The sequence below is a fragment of the Dermacentor albipictus genome, chromosome 1, assembly GCF_038994185.2.
Source record: "Dermacentor albipictus isolate Rhodes 1998 colony chromosome 1, USDA_Dalb.pri_finalv2, whole genome shotgun sequence".
In the NCBI taxonomy this organism is placed as follows: domain Eukaryota; kingdom Metazoa; phylum Arthropoda; class Arachnida; order Ixodida; family Ixodidae; genus Dermacentor; species Dermacentor albipictus.
The window spans coordinates 184473254-184491793 of record NC_091821.1 but is presented as its reverse complement, the minus strand read 5'-3'; the positions used below and the strand labels follow the sequence as shown (position 1 = coordinate 184491793).

Below are 18540 nucleotides of genomic sequence, written 5' to 3'. Positions count from 1 at the left end.
GCATGACAACTTCACGAAGCGTACCCCTTCTAGCTGTCCTACACTAAGAGTGGTGCAAGGTAATCCTGAACAGTCCAAGTGTCACGCACTTGCAGTATTACCCCGATGGTAATAACCGCAAGCTCTTCTGCACACTCACCCGCCGTGGTTGCTTATAGTGGCTTTGGCGTTGCTCTGCTAAGCACGAGCTCGCGGGAGCAAATCTCGGCCGTGGCGGTCCGATTTTGAAGGGGGAGCGATGCAGAAATGCCCGTGTGCCGTGCATTGGGCGCAAGTTAAACCCCAAGTGGTCGAAATTAATTCGGAGTGCCCCACTGTATAGGAAGTGTCTCATGATCGGATCGCAGTTTCGGCGCGTAATATCCCCCGCCCCGCGCAATATGCATCCCCAGCGCTACGTAGAAAGAAGGAAGGCCAGGGCGGTGGCGCTCCTACGCGGCGTGACAGAACTCCCTGGCGGCGGCTGCTTTGTTGACGCAGCCCAGTACGGCAACAGCATCAATTTCACGGTAGTGTCGATCAACCACAGGGGTTCGACCGTTAACGCCGCTTCGGTACGAAGCACGTCGTCGCGTGCGGCCGAGCAAGTGGCCATTGCCTTGGCCCTCCTGGACGACAAACATGCCAATATCTGCAGCGACTCCAGGGCAGCCATCCGCGCCTTCAGCGTTGGCGCCGTGTGTAAGGAAGCCTGTCGCATCCTCGACGGCAAAAGCATCGCCACCCATACTCTCACGTGGTTCCCCGTTCACATAGGATCCATCATTGGAGGCCCCACAAACCTCACGAGCTGGCCGACTCCAAAGCGCGAGGTCTCGCTTTCTGCGACCATGAAGAACTGCACCGCCAGCCCGCAGTGGTGGAGAACAGAGATCAACCGACTACATACAATGAAATTACGCAGCACTTCTATCTCGGCAGGAGAAAATTTTCCCTTCCTCACAAGAGGTTAAATAGAGCGCAGGCATTGACGCTCAGATTATTGCAAACAGGCTCGTATGCCAGCCCGGCTTTATTCCCCAAGCTTTATCCCGACACTTATGCCACTAGTTCTTGCAGGCACTACAATGACTTCGCTAGCCTAGATCATATGTTCTGGCGTTGCCCCTCGTTACGAGGCACAGAACAAATCAATGAGGACAAGTGGCTCTCCGCTATCAAGAGCCCCGATGCCGAGGCGCAACTATGGGCTTTCCAGAGGGCTCACGATGCGGCGGTCGGGCATGGCCTGACTGTCCCGACGTGGGAGCGGCTCGCAGCGCGCTGAGTCGCGTACCTCAGGACCTTCATTAAGGTTTCGCATCTATCCATCCAGTTCCGCAGACACATGTACTAATGCTCGCAAAATAAGAAAAAAAGAAAAAGAAACGGCACGAAAGCGGCGGAAACGGGGCCCGGCTCCATTTGTCGACGCACAAATGCGCACTCCATAGCACATGTTATATACCCGTTCTGCTATCGCTTCTATACGCCTGAGCTCCGCAAGCTGTCGGGCGTGCGTGTGAGGGCTTGCGTTCCTCGCGCGCACTTCCGCTGTGTCAGCGGCCTCAGGACTCTTTCGCCAGTTGCCGATCGCTTTCGAAAGGGTACACTCGTCGCTTCGCCAGGCCTAAAACAAGAGAAAAGTGGTGCGTATGCCAAAATATTGTTACGTTGTAGAGAAGGTGAAGAAACAGAGTATTGAAACTGTGAGTTACGAATTGAACGCTTTATTGCTCAGAAAAAGCAAGTGACACTCAACGCACAACGACAGTGGCGATCATAGTCGTCGGTCGTCGAAATCTAATCTACGGAAAAAGTGCACCGGATTATTTATATGCATGATTCACCGTACATTGTAGCGTAACTGCTGGTGGTCGCGTGCGTTACAGAATGCACAGTCGCGAGCGAAAGTTAAAATATATTCAAGGGCAGTTCCATGGCCTGGAATTGGTTTAATGCATTGTATTGGTCAAACAGGAGCACGTAGGCGTGTGTTCTTGATTTCAGCCGGAATGCCCAGGCTCTGAAAAAAAAAAAAATTCGCGGCACCTTTTGTCCCCAAACTTTTACTCGCGACTGTACGCCCGTGAGCAAAAGTATATGGACCCCAGGCTCGCTGAAAAAAAAAAAAAATAGAAAGCAGAATTTATTCGTAATTCAGACGAACACTGAAATTGACGAGTGCACAGGAGATTTCTCAAAGTCAAGTTCGGGCTGTACATGCCTAATTTGCAGGTCGCATTCATAGGCAGAGAGGAAAATCAGTTTCATCACAGAATGCCTTGTCCATATATTTTTGCTCCGGAAAGTGCACCGCTATTGGCGTTGCGCTCGCAGTCGCATACATGAAGTTCTTTCGCTGTATAATCGGTGACAACATTCCAGAAAATTTTCATACATGAAGGCGCGTCATGCGCCAAGCGATAACTTTGTAGTAAAAGTTATTATCCAGTTATAAATGGTCCCCTGAAAAAAAAAATATATAATGCAAGCGTCTCAATATTCTGCTTTAAAAGAGGGGCCCACGACGATCGGGGAGCCCCTAACGATTATCCTTTCGCCACAGCGCATCCGCCGAACCCAAACGGTATCTTTGGGTTTGGGTTTTCGCGCACCTCTAACGCTAAATGTCAAAAATAGCGCCAGGTGCCCCAAACGACCCAAACCTGCTTTGCGTCGTTTCAACGTCGCCGCGAACATCTCAAAAAACGCGTCAACGCCTCCTGATTGAAAATAATAAACTCTCACGTATACGTTTCATTATGAAAAGTATTGCGAATTGCATTATTTCATTTTTTTCCATCATTATATTTTCATTTTCCTTCTGCGCGCATGGCGGACCCTGCAATCGCGTGACGCTAACCGCAAGCCGAGAACCATATATTCTAAAGCACCTTCCCGGCCGGGCAGACCGCGAACGCAATGCGATTGCTTGTTGTAGGGGCACCCTAAGATCTAGATCCCTAATCTGTGCACCCTTCCTCCCCCTGGTATGAAGGATGGCGTGCCCGTGTGGTCTGAGTTAACGAACAGAGTACAACAATTGGTACGTATATTAAGAACACAATAATCTTATAGCGACGAAAGGATTGAAGCGTGTGGGCTGTGTAGCTAATTCCAGCGATGTGCCTGATTGGTTTAGTCTGTAGTGCGAGTTTACTGATGTTTGTTTTCGAGGTTATGCCCCAAAGCAGATGGCAGTAACTTAAGTATAACAGTGAAACATCTCGCAATAAATCGTGTAGCTTGAGATGTGTAGAGAAATCAGACAGGCACCTGGAAAGCGCATACCAACTGACCGAGACAGCTTATTGAGTGTGTAACATATACGCCCGTTCATTTTCATGCAATAATAAAACAGAACCTCAAGTAATCTGTAGGTGTCAGGGAACTATATACGTTATCACCAGCCAATTTTAGTTCTTTGTTTCTTTTTATGTTAAAGTTATTTGTGTAAAGAATACGGCCTCTGCTCCTTCATATTTTTATTTACTCAATCGGTTACCCGTGCTTCACGGACCATTCATGCAGTGCAGTAAAGATGATGTTGCTCTATTTTAATTATAAGCTCGTTCGAAGAAGTACCGTTCGAGAAAAGAATGGTATCATCGGCATAGGGTATGAAGTGTGGTTTACTGCTAGTCTCGATTATGCCATTATTATAAACATGAAAAAAAATAATCGCAGGCTACCTTGAGGAACGCCATATTGATTGTGTCTCTGAGTCGACTTGTTATTGCCAATGAAAAAGATTTGCCGCCACTTGGCTAAGTAGGAACATAACAGCTTGAGTCAAGGACGTCGGACACCATATCTTACCAGATTAGAAATCGAGATGTTGTGTTTCAGGAGTTCAAAAGTCTTCATAATCAATAAGCATACATAAATTTGGTCTCTTCATTTCAATTTTGGACAGTATAATATCGGTTACCAAGACTAAAGAAGGTTCTGTTTACCTTCCCGTTCGTAATACAGAAAGGGAACCAAATATCAAAAAGTGCTAAAAAAATAAACGACTTCCTAAATATTAATTTTCCGAGTGCTTTCGGAAGTACGGGTAACGGAGAGATCGAGCGATAATTACTAAGATGATTTCTGGCCACACTCTTGAATATAAACGATAGCTCAGCTATTTTTATTCTTTACGAAAAAAATAGCAGATAAAATCGACACAGTGAAAATATGAGTCAAATAATTAAGGGGCTATGATGTCAGCTACGTACTTTGCAGGCTTTATTTGTAAGTCGCTATAGTCAGTACTGTAAGTTTATGTAATTTACATCACTGCTGCGAAGGTTTCCTCAGTGTGGGCATCATATCAAGCCGCTGCTGCCCTAACTGCATCGGCAACAAAACTAAATGCTTTTCTAGCACATTCTGGCAGCGTAAAGCTCCAGAAACATGAGTTTAACTTATCGAGGTGTTAAAAGGAGACGGGCACACCATCATTTATCAGCGCACCACCAAAAAATAGCAGCCAATCATGCCACCACGCCAATTACAGACACTGGCAGCACTTTTTCACGGCCGTTACTGGCAAATAATGATGATTTCATTTCTTGAAAGTATTGCACTGCCTACTGTAAGCAGGGAGAACATCCAACGCCAACCTGATGTCGCGCTTCCAGATCCGACGTCTTTCATAAACGAAATCTCGTGTTTAAGAAACGGTATGCAAACTTCTTTCTGCGCTGGAGCTCCAGAACTTGAGTCCGTACAGGGTGCACAATAATAGTGATTTATTGTCAATAATTTAAATAACAAATAGAGTGCGTAAATCACTACTTTATATTCACTCACTTTTGCTGATGCATTGCGTTGGTGTCTTGCAGAGCATCTGCTAGCTAGTGAACCATCTCGCCACATGACTGATTTACCAGCATCCTTAGTGTGATCATGAGATGCGTGCATTTCATGGTGACCATGATCAAAGTAACATTCATTAATTTATTGCGATGATATTAAGCAACAAACATATTGTTAGCTTAAAGCCTTAAAGTCTCAGCGACAAAGTGGGCTAAGTATGCAGTTTTGACGTTATGGAAAGGCAGGTCTGCAAACACGGGCACATGAAGGAATGAAGAGGACAAAGACATACAAAACACCACAAACGGCGGTTGTGTTGTCCTTTTTTTTCTTTTTGTTGTCCGTGTTTTCACAGCAGCTTTTAAGTACTATGATTCTATAGGTACAGTGCGAGGAAGGCAAGAAGGTGTTCTTGGAACGTTGTATTTGCTTACGTAACGGTGTATGCTTATATTCTGTGGCTTCCTCGACTCATGTCCAGAACCTTGTGCTCATGCTGTCTGACATCATTTAATGTTTTTCGCCACATTTCATGATTTCACTTTGTTTTGAAATGATGATGAGTTGCCGGTGTCATCTAAAGGCTAAAGGCGCCAACCTCTAAATAGCACCATGTCAGTAATAATAAATTAGGATGCACACAGCGCTGACTTTCAACAAAGGTTGTTTTGCATGTCTACACTAGTCTCCGTCTTTTAAGTCTTCCTCACGCTGTACCTACACTCTAAACCGATTTGTACCCTTAGCACACCTTGATTCACATCCTTACACCTTTAGCGGTTATAAGGGTGGGAGTTGTAGGCCGATTTGCGCCTGTAATTAAGAAACCGTAAGGCTGTAAATCGGGTTAGAGTGCATGAACCACTAACAAGCCCAACTTTCCACCCTTTTGGCCAGTGCTTAAAGACAGGGAAACCATGGGGGGCCCACCCCTCCACTGCATTTCTTAAGGAGGGATTCGGCCCTCCCTCGGCAGGTCAACTGTAGCACCGCGGCACCGATTCGACAAGCGCTGGACGTGATTTTATTACCACTTGTGCGGGGCAATTCTAACTCTCCAATCTTTAGATTAATAATTTAGTGGCGATTAATCGGTTGATGCTGCATGGCCAAAAAAAGTTCACGCAGCAACTCCTCTGGGAGTTATCTACAACATGCGTAAGCATTTGCTACTAATCGCCTACTTTTTGTCGTCGTATGCTGCTGTGTTTGGTATAATGGCGAAGACACAGTGAAAATTGTATAGAGAAATGGAGAAGCGCGGTTGCAACGTGGGGATGTTAATTAGAGCAGCATAAGAAAACGGCGTCATGCTGCCCATGGCGTCGGGCGGTACTGTAGCTCTTGATCGCCATCATCATATAAGGCTCCCCCCGTAGCGGGGCCGAAACGTCTTTTGTTGTCAACGATTGGTCGGTGCTCGATATTTCCCGCCATAAAATTTCCCGACCAGACGGGTTTCCGTCGAGCCCTGAATGCCATTAAATCTTGTCGCTGTCGTTCCCCGCTCGTCCCAGGTGCCTCCTTGAATTGTTTCTGTCGAAATTACGCCACCTGCGCCTCCGCGTTGCTACGGTTGCGAAACACGATATACATGTGGTTTTACGCCCCTTTGCGAGAGAGAGAGAGAGAGAGAGAGAGGCAAAGGAAAGAGAGGGAGGTTAACCAGAGATTATCTCAGGTTGGCTATACTGTACTGGGGGAGGGGCAAGGGGATGCGATAGGTGAGAGAGAGAAGGACCTTAAAAAATAGGTGTGAGAGTGAAGGATCTAAAAAAAAAAGAAATAGAAAAAACCACACACACACATGCACGTACACACCAACTGTTTCTGTGGGCACTGTCACGCATCCCGCAAAGGCATTCCTAGTGTTATGCAGGTTCACCGCACAATCCTGCGTCACACAGTGAAGTCACAATCTGTCAGAAAGTCCAGTGGCATTGTGGACAGAATTGTGTAGGGGCTATGAGGTGATTTCTGGTTGGGTGGAGGAATGTATTAACCTGTAGAGCTCGGAGTAATCGCTCCTGCTCTCTATGTAGTGACTTGTGTGGGGGTACATATGTTCCGTGGGTTAGCTTGTAGTGTTGTGTGATGTCTTGGAATGAGACTAGAGGATGCATGCGCTCGGGTTCAGATTCCTCGGCATCGTCTCGGTGGGTCAAATCTCGAGCCACGTGGTTGGCGACCTCGTTGCCAGGAATGTCGTGATGAGCTGGCGCCCAGATGATCATGACTGATCTCGTTGGCGGCTTTTGATTGATGATTTCGAGCGTAGTGGTATGAATTCTGCCGCTAGCAAAGTTGTGGCACGCCTGTTGGTAGTCGGTCACTATGACTTCAACCTCCGTTTGGGAGAGCGCGAGGGCTATGGTCGCTTCCTCGGCTTGGAGGGTATTGTTTCATGTGAGCGAAATGCTGCTCCCGTGTTCTTTGTTGACGACTACGGTGGCTGCTGTGGCTGCGCGTCTGGGGTAAGCATCTGCGTCCATGTAGGCTGTAGAGGGTAAAGTCCCATATCGCTTGTGCATGGCCAGGGCCCGGGCCTGCCTTCGCTCTGCGTGGTGCACTGGCTGCATGTTGCGAGGTAGAGGACGTACGGCGATGTTCCTCCGGATGGCATGGGGCAAGCTCACAGTCTGAGGCAGCGGATGGCTGAGAGGGGCAGAGGGGCCCAGGCGTACGAGGATGGACCTCCCCGCTTGCGTAACTGCCAGCCTTGTTCGCTGACTGGATAAATGTGCCTCGATCAGCTCCTCGGCCGTGTTGTGCATACCTAGTCGTAGTAGGCGTTCTGTGGACGTACTGATCGGCAGGCCCATCGCCTGCTTATATGCCTTTCTGATCATTGTGTTGATTTTCTTGAGTTCCATCGCGTTGAGTAGTACATATGTAATAGCGTAAGTTATTCGAGACACGACGGAGGCTTGGACAAGCCAAAGCGTGTCCGCCTCCCCCATGCCTCTTGTCTTGGTTGTTATTCGCCGGATCATGTGGGTAACTTGGGCTGTTGTATTCTTAAGCTTGTGAATTAATATTGTGTTGGTGCGATCCAACTAGAAAACCATTCTCAATATCTTTGCGCTCTGAGATGGAACGATTGTGTGTCCCTCCAGTTGCATGTTGATAGCGGGCGACGAGTCGAATGAGTGCTTCTTTCGCGGTGAGACCAGGCGTAGCTCCGACTTTTGGGGGGCGCAGCTGAGGCCGCATGACAGCATAGTCGCTCACCACGTCTGCCGCTTCCTGCAAGCGGCTCTCCATTGCCCCGATGGACCCTGTGGACGACCAGATGGTAATGTCGTCGGCATATAGGCCACGCTGGATCCCCGGGATGTTATCGAGGAGCAGCGGAAGGCGTATTAGGGCGATATTGAAAAGGAGAGGGGATAACAATGCGCCCTGTGGTGTGACGCGCCCGCCCAGTAGGAAGGGGTTTGTGGTTTGGTCCCCGACCTTTAGGATGGCTTTGCTATCTGAGAGGAAATCTCTGATATAGGAATACTTCCTGGCCCCACAGCCCAGCGTTTTTAGCCTCTGTAAGATTGCTGTATGCTTGACGTTATCGAACGCCCCTTTAAGATCTAAGGCAATGATAGCCGTGGGGGAGGTGCGTGTCACTGGTACATTCACCTTCTTTTTCAGCTGAAGTAGGATATCTTGAGTTCAGAGGTGTGGACGGAATCCCATCATCGTTGTTGGAAGTTTCCCCGAGTGCTCCAGGAATGGTTGTAGCCGGTTCAGAACGATGTGCTCTAGGAGCTTTCCTACACACGAAGTGAGGGAGATCGGTCGTGAGTTCTCTATGGCTGGTGGCTTGCCTGGCTTCGGTATCAGACGAACCTCGGCCATATTCCAGTCCTAGGGAAGGTTTCCTTCCCTCCATACTTCGTTAAGATGAGCGGTAAGGTCTAGTAGCGAGGGGCTGTCAAGATTTACAAGTGCGTTATTGGTAATTTGGTCCATTCCCGGAGCTGTGTGGCGTCTCAAGCCCATTGTCGCCGCTGTTACTTCATGTAGATGAATTTCCTCATCTAGGAGCTCGTTAGGCGTGCCGGTGTATGGTGGCAAAGGCTCCGATGGCTGTGTGGGGAAGTACTGAGCTTTGAGAGTCAAAAGGAGGTCCGCCTGGTTTCCTGGAAATTGGTGGATTACTCGGGCCATATTGTGGTGGGATTCCGTTTTGCTGCTGGCCGGGTTGATTAAATACCTCAATAACCTCCACGTCTTGGAAGTACTCAGTCTTCCTCTCAGGCTATCGCAGAGGGATAGCCAATTTTCTCGGCATAGCGTGGTTGCGTATTCCGCAGCCTCCTGTGTGAGCAGTGTGATTCGCCTCTTGAGCTTGCGATTTAATCTTTGCCTTTTCCAACGCTTCAGCAGGCTACGCCGGGCTTCCCACATGTGAAATAAGCGAGCGTCGATGCTCGGAGTGGTGGTGGATGTTTCAAGCATTTTGGTGTGCGCCTTCACATCCTGGTGAAGCTGAGTGATCCAGTCCTTAATTGACTGAAGCTGTTGGCTCTGTTCGTTTGTAGCTATTTCTTCTCTTGTCTCCCGCAGCTTGGTCCAATCCGTGAGGCGAGCAGTGCCTATCCTGGCTTTGTGTTCGAGCCCATGGAGAGTGGTGGCTAGCTGCGCGTGGTTGCTGCCTAGGTACTCTTCCAGATTGGTCCAGCAAGCTTAGGGGTACTTCTGGTGGGGGTTAAGTCGGGGTTCGTGTCTCTTTGAACACTTGTGCCGAGCCTCGTGCTATTCCTTGGATCGTTGACGAGTGTGAGATCCATGTCCTCAATAACATTGTGAAGTAGGCCACCCCAGAGGGGGTGGGCTGCATTAAAGTCGCCCACTATTAGAAGCGGATGGTTGCCTGCTTCGTGTCTGGCTTGCTCCAAAACCTGTTTGAGGACCGATGGCGCGCTTTTCGGACGACAGTAGACCTTTAGAACAAACATGGGACCCTTCTTCTTTGTTGCCTGTGGTATAATTTCGAGCAGAATGGCAAGCGGTTCGGATTGTTGGAGATGGTGTTGAACGGCCACTAGCTTCTCAGGGTGTGTGGATCAGGGTGTGAAGGCTGTCACCTGTATCGGTGCCATCCGAAATGTTACTTAAACGCATTGAATCTCCCGGATGCGAGGCGCTAACATGTAGAAGACTGGAAAACATAACAACCATGGTGATCACATTCCAAGGAGAAACAGTACCATATTACATCAAATTTTCCGGCCTTCTGCGGTGCTACCTCCACAAGACAACCGTGCCACATTGCCGAACCTGCAACGAGACAGGCCACAGAGAGGACGTCTGCCCGCGGCCCCCCGCCACACCCAAGTGCAGGGAGTGCAGCACTTCGCTAGCAGCGGAGCAGCATGGGTGCCACCCTCGGTGCTCTTTGCGGGAACGTATGATGAGCGCAGTGACTTACCTCCGCATTCCGAAATGCACCTTAACTTCAAGTCCATGCTTGAATTTATCTAAATAACACCAGTCGTGAACGCGCCGAAGGAAGTGCAATGAGCGGCTTTGGCACGTTCACTCTAGGCCTCATATAGGTCAAGTCAAGCATGAACTTCCAGTTAAAATGCATTTCTGGAATTTATTATTCGCGTTCGTATGGGCCTAACAACATCTTTTTCCACAAACTTTCTGTTATTGGCTGCTTGGGAACTCTTTAAGCAAGAGGTTCGCACAGTGGCCATAGAAATTGGATCGCGGTGAAAGCATATTATAATAAGAATGAATAAAATTAATGAGCCATTCCACTCTGTGAAGACGGAAGACAAACGAAGCTGTTTAGCGCACGACACAGAGGTGACCCAGAATATTCAACGAAGGTAGGAACTTATTTATTGTCCTTATCTGTGGTCATCGTTGCGATATAGGTACGCACACACATCCGCATATCACCCCTGTTATTAAATGTGCCCGTCACGTAGGACAATGAATGGCTCATACTCGTTTCAGCATCGTTTAAGCAATGGATTAAACGAGTATGAGCCATAAACGCAGCGTCCCCATCACGGCGACAGATGAGAAGCGAAATCATACTCTGGAATGATAAGTGGCAATGGAGTCAGCTGTGAAGACGACGACGCCCGAGCCATTGCTGATGATGATATCTTACAGCGAAGCTGTATACCTCTGCCGTAGAAGGAAATTTTCCTGTTGTTGTACGCAAAAAACTCCCCGTTCATGGGGCGATCCTCAAGATAGTGCAATACCGTCCCGACCCGCAGTGGAGGTGAAGCTCGCGTTAAGCACTCCCCATACGTGGGCCGATCCCGACGATAGTGCAATGCCGGGCCAAACCGCGGCGGAGGTGAAGCAGGCCTTAAGAAGTCCCCATACGGGGGGCGATCCCAAAGATAGTGTAATGCCGGGCCGACCCGCGGCGGAGGTGTGAAGCAGGCGTTAAGAACTCCCCATACGTGCGCCGATCCCGAACATAGTCCAATGCCGGGCCGACCCGCGGCGGAGGTCAAGCAGGCGTTAAGTCCTTCCCATACGTGGGCCGATCCCGAAGATAGTGCAATACCGTCCCGACCGGCGGTGGAGGTGAAGCAGGCGTTAAGCACTCCCCATGTGTGGGCCGATCCCGAAGATAGTCCAATGCCGGGCCGACCCGCGGCGGAGGTCAAACAGGCGTTAAAGGAAAGCTGAAAGGTTTTCCAGAAAAAGTGAGTGAAGAGCTGTACGTAATGGTTTTCAACCCTCCGAATTCGAATATCGCATCGAAATTGAACGAAAGAAAGCGCAAACAGATTTTATTTCGACGAAAAGGGCAGCAGCATACTTGGGGCAGCTCGCCCACCTCGTTTGCGTCTGTGATTGGTCAGGCGCCTCGTGACGTCAACAATGGCGTTCGTCCGGACCGACCGCTGCCGCTAGACATGAAGCACGGTGAAAGCTGGTTTGGCGCTGTTATTTTGCTGAGACGGTAATGGTAAATTTCGAGAGCTTGCGTTTCTCTGAGGAGTTCGGCTTTGCTCCCTACATGTACGAGCCGATTGCGAGGAGCCGGCCTCTCGAAGAAGCAAAAGATGCTGGTAGCAAGCAGTGGTTTCGACGGGACCGAAAGCGAAGTGATAGCATATCCTCGTGTTAGAAATGTTCTTTAGGGAGTATGTTTTTTGGAAAGCTGCATTTAGCGATCCAGTGAGTTCGTTTCCGGGTAAACAACTGTACTGTTATGTTCCTACATGCCTCCTCATGGAACGTAAGCGGGGATGCGATCGTCGGCATTTGTGCGCTTCCGCGAAGTGGTTGGCAATATACACAGATGGTTTACACGAGGGAAACGTTTTCCGGCTCTTGCAGCACATCAGCGCGCCATCCGCATGCTACTCCTAACCGGAGCCGTAAAAGCGGAGAATTCCGTCGGCTACGTGAGACTGCCGGTTTCTCTCTGTGCGCTAGAGAAGGGGAGCGCAGCGTCCTGGCGTGCGCTGGCTTTCAAACACATGCAAATTTTACACTTGCACTGGGTTATGGTAGCTGCATGTAGGCTGTTTCACAACACTCGTGCGAATAGAAAATTAACGGTGGTTTGCGACCAAACCTGCGTCAAAGGTGGGCGATAAACATGCACCTTCCGTTCAGCGTGCTAACACAAAGGAGCTAGCAGTAAATCAAAATCCAGGTTTGGACGAGTTCGTGTATTCATGAGGTCTTCCAAGACCAGTTACCATCCGTCCGCCCGCACCCGTCCCGTCTTTATGTGTTCGTTGCCCCGACCTTCTCGCGCTGCGAACATATATATGTCGCCATCCTGAAGGGGCCCCCCTTCAATGAAAGGAGATTTTAAGCCCTGCTTTTGGCCCTTTCAATTACATGAATCACTGCCAACTTGCTGAACTGAAACGCCTCATCCCAACACTGGCTCACACATTTCCCTGGTATAAGGTTATAAGGTTACCCCACGTACGAGTAGCCTCTTTGCTCTGGTTGTACCATAGTAAAGCATCTTTCACAAAGACACACTGAAAATTGGCAGACTTGCAGAGCAAAATTTTGTGTGGCACTCGACGACACTGCACATGTGCGTCCGCACACGGCGCCCTTTGAAAACACATTGTGCCCTATATGTGCAACGCTCGTGCCCCGGCATTTGCCATAAGACCGAGCGTGGCAAAGCGCCAGCGTAATGTAGATGATGCGCCCCAGGAATAGTCAATTAACAGTGACGCGACCTTGCATAGACTCTTTCATATTTGTCCGGAGACAGCCTCTACATTATCAAAAAAACACTGGTCACAAACGCTCTCGAATTTGTTAGCTTCAGCATTCTCTTCTCGACTTTCTCTGTCCGAGCGACCGGCGCAAGGTTAACACAGTAGCGGTACTATACAGCGCGCTGACAATGTATTGCCATACCTATATTTAATAAACTCAATGCTTCATCACCTCTGGCAAAACCTTCTCAAATAAGCGAAAGGTGGGTGTGTTGAGGGTGTGCCTGCCGATAAATAGCGCTAGACCACGATATTCACAAGACAGCGGGCACCACTTGTGCCTCGCAGATATCATTTTTAAAAATTTACGAATACTCTACCGACCATACTCAGTATACAAGCACGAGAGAGACATAATGATAAGGGAAAGACACGGAGGTGAACCGGCTGAATTTGGTTCGTTATATGGTGAAACCGTCAAAAGGAAACACTGTGTAAGTCCGCCGAAGGTACTTAATGTCCGCAGCATGGGTTCATTCATGATTTCGTGAGCATGCTTTCATTAAGCGTTTCCTTTCTCTCAGCAACTGCTCAGGTTATGCTGACACAACAGTTAACAGGAGGTTTACGTCTTTCTGTTCTTCTCTATTATTTATTGCGTTAGTATTCTTAGGGTACTTCACGCTCTTTTCGGGGGCGGTATATCTGTTTGTATTCGTGTATCTATCTATGTTCGCATCTAACCGTGTTCCCGTCTGCCTGGCTAACTGAGCAGTCCGCCATCGAATGGGCAGATCATCGGGCTGCTGTGCTTAGGGAGCAGAGCTCGAAACCAACAGTCGGACCAACTTGGGTCACTGAGTATGTGGCAGTGTGTACATACGTGCCGCTGTTCAACGAACCTCTTTCACGCCGACATGGCTCACTGTAGATGCGGGACTGGGTAGGTACCGCTTTTCGAAGGAACTTTTTGACGGACTGTGGCGTTAGTTGCTATGGGCATAATGAATGTTATTTCTCTCTCTCTCTCTCGTTGACGCCTACTTGGAGCACTGGGTATGCGCTACTCGGTCTGTGCTGGTGTTCAATGAACCTCTTTGATGCCCGCTGGGGTAATCACAGTAATTGCCACTGGGAATGTGCCGCTCTATAATGAAAAGAAATACCCCTGAGATTTCTACGATGCATGGTGGAATCAAACCCACGTAACAAGGGTTTCTAAAAGGCAGCAACCCGGCTCTTTAGCCGGCTGCACCACAACTGCACTGGGTATGTGTCGCTTTTCAATGAACGTCTTTCAGGCTTTAGCGAGCTGCGCCATGAATGCACTGGATATGTGCCGCTCTTCGGTGAACATCTCATCGACTTGTGTCACTTAATGTGTGCCACTGGGCGTGTGGCAAGCGACGGAACAATTCTCAGCGTTCGCAGGCACCGGTGCGCCACGCTTCTCGTCTCCGGGGCCGCGCGTGGGCTTTTCGGCCGCGCCACCAGATGGCGCAGTGTGCCCAGAAATAAGCGCGAGAGAGGAGGCATTGAAACCCAACCAGGCGCACCCGTCGATAAGCGGCATCAGGCGACGCGCTGCGCTCTGCGTCGCGGCGCGCACCCACATGATGCGCGAGTTGTCGCGGCGCAGTTTTGCAAGGCCCCAATGTTCAAGGTAGCCCAGCGGCCACGGTAAGCAGTGTCAGAAAGATGGCAATAAGCCTGAATACTTTTAAATTTGAAATTCGGTTTTTTATTTCTACAAGCTGTTATATCGCTGCTTGTGGTTCAACAACCAGCTTCGTTCCAAAAGCCACTTTGGCTCGCCATGTTCACACAGGGTCGCGACACGCGGGCGACGCGGGCGGCCGGTGCCGGCACAGGTGTAAATATCTAGCGCTGCTAGATCTCGACGCCGCCACGCGCCAACCCGCGATGCAGTCTACGTGCCTGGCGCTGAGCATGCCCAGACGCGGTGCGGCGCGGGCGGTCGCGTTCCGACGCCTACGTGTGGTTGGCGCGGTACGCGTTTCTCAGCGTTCGCACGCACCGGCGCAACATTGATTTTGGAGGCCACGCACAGGCTTCGCGGCGGCTCCGCTAGATGGCACCGAGTGTTGTTAGAGAAGCGCGAAACAGGAATCCCGCTGCAGTACACGCCTCATGCGTAACTCGTTTCGAAGGTGGCAATACGTTGCGCCGCTATATTGATTTAATGCTAAGCGCTTTACCGTCGACAACAGTCATCGTGAGATGCGTTCTGTCGAATTTTTTGTCTCCCTCGCTGGTGCGGGCAAGCGAACGGAGTCCTTACTCCGGTGCGCAAACATTCACAGAAATGAATGCGATTCTTCAGACGCAGGGCGACCTTCAAGCTGCACGGCTCGTGTAGAGCAGCGAGCTTTTCGCACGCAAAGGAGCGCCCGTGGTCGCCCGTTCTGGGATTCACATGCCTCCTTCGCTCAGAACGTTCACCCTTGTGGTAAGCATTGATGGTCAGCTTAGAACTTACCGCATGACTTACCTCGGTAGTCCTGCAGGACACCAATTGGAACAAATGGATCGTTTTTTTTGGCCTCCACTGGTTCGTGTTTCAATTAAATTTGTTGCGTTTAAAACAGAAAACTCAAGCGTGCACCGCACTGATTGAGAACAGATTGTTTACTTAAATCTTCCATTTTGTTTATTTACGAAATCGGCCATTGTCAAAAATATTGTTTGTTGAAATGAGGCGTCAATTCGCATGCGTCATTCATATTCACTTCTGATGCTTCAATGTTAAATAAAGCATCAGAGAGGCTGCTGCTGCATGAGCTCGGTCGTGCCGTGAGAAAAGGTAGTAGTAAAGCGACGTAATAAATGCATGGCACATTCTGGCACAGAATTGGTTATTATTATTATTATTATTATTATTATTATTATTATTATTATTATTATTATTATTATTATTGTTGTTGTACAATAGCACAAAGCACCTTTGGGGATAGGCCGGTCGATATAATAGAGGAACAAAAGTATATTCAAGTATGTAAACGAAGATATCAAAGATATCGATCATAAATCAAAGAAAATAATGTGCAATAAAGTTGTAAGCCTTTCAACGAAGAAATAAAAACAACTTGAAAATAAGAATTACATTTAATACAATAAGTAAGCTTGAGGTGAAGGCTAATTTAAAATATTAAACATAATGAGAATGATGAATTAATCAATCGATCAATTAGTTTAATCAATCAATCAATCAATTAATTAATTGTATTAGCATGCCCAGGAACAGCCTGCTGGTCTTGGTACTGGCGCACTTCAGAATTGGTATAGTATACATACACAGCCGGTCAAACGTCCACCGCACAGTATTTGGCTTGGTACAAGAAATACGTTCATTCAGTCAAAGCAACCGCGGCTTATTCGGGATATGAATAGGCAGACAGTAGAAAGATATGAAACATAAGCAGTATTCGAAGAAGCGTCGTGACACCAAGCATGGTAACATTTACATCCAGTAAGGTATAAGTTCATCAATGAATATAAATAAAAAGGGGACATTTCATACGATTGGGGTTTACAATATATAACGTATACCCTGTGCCCACGTAACTTGTGTCAAAAATTAAAAAAAAAATATTCAAAGTGCCAAGAGGCTGGACAAAACTAAGGTCATGTTGTTTCGCGTCGCTTGGAGTAAGTCAGAGGATTTATTTTGGTATTTAGCCTTATGACATAATTAATCAATTTATTAAGTATTATATTCAAATAAAGAGTGTCAATGAGAAAATTGTAGACCACCCTTAAAAATTTTCGATCCAGCTTTCTGTTGCTCAATACGTGCTACATAAAAGCTATTCCCAAGCCTGAAGGAAGCCCTCGAAATCGCGCGAAATGTTCCGCACCACTAGTCGCGCGGCAGCTTTTTTTTTGTGTACGTGTTTCGCTGGCTACCTGTGTAAGCCATCGCTTAATTATTTATTCTCTGTTCATTTTTCATCTCTATCTCTACCGTCACTGTCCAATAGCTGCGTTCTTCTGTTGTATTCTCCAACTCGGTGCTCATTGACGAGGATCTCATCAGCGAATGCCTCAGACGTCTTCGGCCATATTTCTCCGGCCCAGGTAGCATGCGGCTGCCATTATCAAAGCCTACGTCAGTATCTTTGTACCCCTGCAGACATCAATCGTTCATAAACGTCTCAGTAATTGTACTTTACCGCGTGTTTGGAAAACCACTGGCGTTTTACCTGTCTTTAAATCTGGCCCCAAAACGGATGTCTCAAACTACCAGCCAATTTCTGTTCTCTCTGAGATTTGCAAGCTTTTCTAATGAGCTATTCACAGTGTGTTGTTCTCCAGTGTAAAAAAAAAAATTCTTGATCCAAATCAGCCAACATTTCTTTCTGGCCGCTCAACGACCGCCAACCTTGTCAGCTTTAAGATGCAGGTTTCCCCACCTGTCACGCGAATAGGGCATGTTGATGCTGGGTACTGCGATCTCAGCAAAGCCTTTGACGTAGTAGATCATCTCCTACTTCTGCAGAAGCTTGTGAATTACGGTGTTGAAGCTGCAACTCTACTACACAGCTATCTCCTCGATCGGTCTTGCTTCGTGAGCGTCAATGGTCAATCTGCTTTAGTCTATACGGTATCTAGTGGTGTGCCCCAAGGTTGCATGTTAGGTCCGCTTTCCTTCTTAATTTTCATCGATGACCGTTCCTTATGCAAACCAGATGACCTCATTTCTTCTTTACGCTGACGAAATCAAAATATTTAAGGAGATACACAGTGTCGAGGACGGCCGCGCACTGCAGTCCGATCTATCCTCCTTTTCCGAATGGTGCCAGTTAAACGGCCTCACTCTAAACTTATTTCGAACCAGAATTTTGTCACATTCGCGTAAAACCCATAACATTGTCTTCCCATAGTTTTTTTGCTGATCGCACAGTGTTGAGCAGACTTATTGAAATAGGCGATGTCGGTGTGCTCTTTGATAGTACGTTGATCTTCTCCGCGCGCACAAAGTGCGTGGCATCACGAGGCCTCCGTGAGCTTCGTTCTATCTACAGACTTACAAGAGACTCCCGGCCTCGGCGGCCGCATTTAGATAGGGGGCCAAGTGCAAGAACGCCCGTGTACGATGAATTAGGAGCACGTTAAAGAGCCCCAGGTGGTATAAATAAATCCAGAGTACTCCACTACGGCGTGCCTCATAATCACAACGTGGTTAAAACCCCAGAATTTAATTATGTCTAGCCGCGACGGCCGCATTTCGATGGGGGCGAAATGCAAAAAAAAGAAACAAAAAAGACGCCCGTGTCCCGTGCATGAGGGGCACGTTAGAGATACCCGGGGGGTCAAAATTTATTCGGAGCTCCCCACTACAGCGTGCCTCATAATCAAATCGTGGTTTTGGCAAGTAAAACCGCAGGATTAAATTCTTGTTAATTAAGTTAGTAAGCGGATGCAAGCTTGTATGGTCGATAAAACTACTATCCTTACTTCATATAGCTGTCTATACTAATTTGCTTTCGCAATAGATGCTTCGCTTTCCGGGTGAAACTGCAACCTTTTTTCTTTTCTTCACACTTTGTCGCTTGAA

General features: G+C 48.1%; 1 protein-coding gene across 2 annotated transcripts in view; it reads left to right on the top strand.

The window, feature by feature from the left end:
• LOC135921941 (arylsulfatase B-like) overlaps positions 1-18540 on the top strand; it is a 151379-nt gene that overhangs the window by 98574 nt on the left and 34265 nt on the right. Inside the window, exons 1-2 of one of the 2 annotated variants that reach the window (XM_065456360.2) lie at positions 1429-1628; positions 15307-15432. In XM_065456360.2, the coding sequence (XP_065312432.1) occupies positions 15400-15432 (33 nt within the window). In that variant the 5' untranslated portion in view covers positions 1429-1628; positions 15307-15399. Of the gene's footprint in view, positions 1-1428; positions 1629-15306; positions 15433-18540 lie in introns of those variants that run through there. The other variant, XM_070530518.1, reaches the window with a different exon arrangement.